This window comes from Budorcas taxicolor, chromosome 11 (assembly GCF_023091745.1).
Source record: "Budorcas taxicolor isolate Tak-1 chromosome 11, Takin1.1, whole genome shotgun sequence".
NCBI classification, from domain to species: Eukaryota; Metazoa; Chordata; class Mammalia; order Artiodactyla; family Bovidae; genus Budorcas; species Budorcas taxicolor.
The window spans coordinates 30,828,469-30,830,748 of record NC_068920.1 but is presented as its reverse complement, the minus strand read 5'-3'; the positions used below and the strand labels follow the sequence as shown (position 1 = coordinate 30,830,748).

General features: G+C 40.6%; 1 protein-coding gene across 1 annotated transcript; it reads left to right on the top strand.

The window, feature by feature from the left end:
* Positions 1-205: 205 nt before the first annotated feature.
* LOC128055458 (putative olfactory receptor 2W6) lies at positions 206-1,210 on the top strand. The gene is given in 1 exon segment (XM_052648031.1): positions 206-1,210. A coding segment is annotated over 1 exon segment (1,005 nt).
* Positions 1,211-2,280: the final 1,070 nt, after the last annotated feature.

Genomic DNA, 2,280 nt, shown 5'->3' with positions numbered 1-2,280 from the left:
CACGTGGCATGGTAAAAATAAAAAATAAAATAAAACTACACTTGATATGATTAAATATGTAGACATTTGGGGAAATGAACACAGCAGATATGTTAAGAGGTGTTCCAAAATGGAAGAAAGTATGCAAATAAGTGACCTTTGGATATTCATAACAAACTTCAGAGGTTTTTAGTTCTACCTAAGGCTGACACTATGTTTTCTTATCATGGTATAGCTTCCTAGTTTTTCAAAAGGACCAATGGGAACCAGCAATGGAAGTTCCAGAACAGACTTCATCCTTCTGGGCTTTTCTGATCGGCCCCAATTGGAACACATCATCTCTGTGATTGTCTTCATCTTCTATATTATAACCCTGGTAGGAAACACAACTATCATTCTTGTATCTTACCTAGACACCCAGCTCCATACGCCCATGTATTTCTTCTTATCCAATTTGTCTTTTGTGGACCTCTGTTACACAACTAGCATTATCCCCCAGATGCTGGTAAATCTGTGGGGTCCAAAAAAGTCTATTACATATGGAGGCTGTGTGCTCCAATTCTTCTTTGCCCTTGACTTGGGAGCCACAGAATGCCTTCTCTTGGCTGTAATGGCTTATGACCGCTATGCTGCGGTCTGTCAACCTCTTCACTACACAGTAATAATGCACCCGGAGCTTTGCCAGAAGATGGTGTTGATTGCCTGGTTAGGTGGTCTTGGCAGTGCCTTAATTCTTTGCTCTTTGACTTTGAAGTTGCCGAGATGTGGGCACCAGGAGGTGGATAATTTTTTCTGTGAGATGCCAGCATTGATCAGGATGGCATGTGTCTATTCAAAAGTAATTGAAGTTGTTGTTTTTGCTCTTGGAGTGGTATTTCTTCTGGTACCTCTGTCACTAATTCTCATCTCATATGGAGTCATCACTCAAGCTGTCATGAGAATCAAGTCAGCAGCAAGGTGGCGAAAGATCCTTCATACATGTGGTTCCCACCTCACAGTAGTATCTCTGTTTTATGGAACAATCATTTATATGTACATGAAGCCACATACTAGTGCCTCACAAGATGAGGGGAAGTTCCTTACTCTCTTTTACACCATTGTCACACCCAGCCTTAACCCTCTGATATACACTTTAAGAAACAAAGATGTAAAGAGTGCAATGAAGAGAATATTGTGGATTAAAATAAATGGCCAGCGAAGTCATGAATTAAATAGAAAAATCAGAGTGTAGAGAGTTAAAGAAATAATATTGACCTTTCCCAACAGAAGATTAATCAATACTTTTATTCAAAGAGCAATTCTTGGGTGTTTACCATGTACCAAGAATTGTACTAGGTACTGACTCTGTAAATAAATAGGAAGTAGGGATAAATGATAAGGAGACAGATAAATAAATATACATAAATAAAATGTAATTCATACATTTAAAAGCTTCAAGATTAATCAGGGACTACAAATAAATAAATAATTATGAAATGTGGTAAGTATAGCAATGTACAAAAGATTGAGGAAATATTATTCATAAGCATCTATTATAGATAAGATTGTACTGATTTTTTTTTCTTCCCAGACATATCACTTATATTAGAAATAACACTCATTTACCTGATTTTGCCAGAGGAGATTTTGTGGTGAAGACTAACAGCTCACCAACACTCATTCCACCTTCTGCCTCAAGTTTTAAAAGACCAGAGGGCTACTACACTGGGGCTTCCCTGGTGGCTCAGTGGTAAAGAATCCACTTGCCAATCCAGGAGACACAAGTTGGATCCCTGGGTTGGGAAGATCCCGTGGAGAAGGAAATGGCAACCCACTCCAGTATTCTTGCCTCGGAAATCCCATGGACAGAAAGTCTGGTGGACTGTTTGTGACAAACAGTCAGACACAACTTAGCGAATAAACAACAACTACAAGTTGACCATTTATACTGAAGTCAATAAAAAAGGCTATGCCCGCCCCATGGAAGTGTTTATGTGCAGTGTGCTCAAGAGGCAAGGATACGGCGAGGGCTTCTGCTGGCTCTCCCAGTATATTGACTGATGTTTGGACAGTGAAAATAAAAGAGTTTTACTTCTCTGGACTGATCCTATTCACAGCTTCCTCATGAACTTTTCTAATAGAACAAGGAAAGCTCTCCAACCGTGTCTGGCGTTGAGAAGCCAAGAGTCTCTCTCTGCTCTCTCATTGCCCAGTGGTGACATGTGCTCTTCTCCACACTGTTGGGAGGTAATGCTGCCCCACGTGCTGGTGCAGGTCAGCACCCCGGGCCTTGGAGGTGGCAGGATTTGTCGAGTAGAGCTG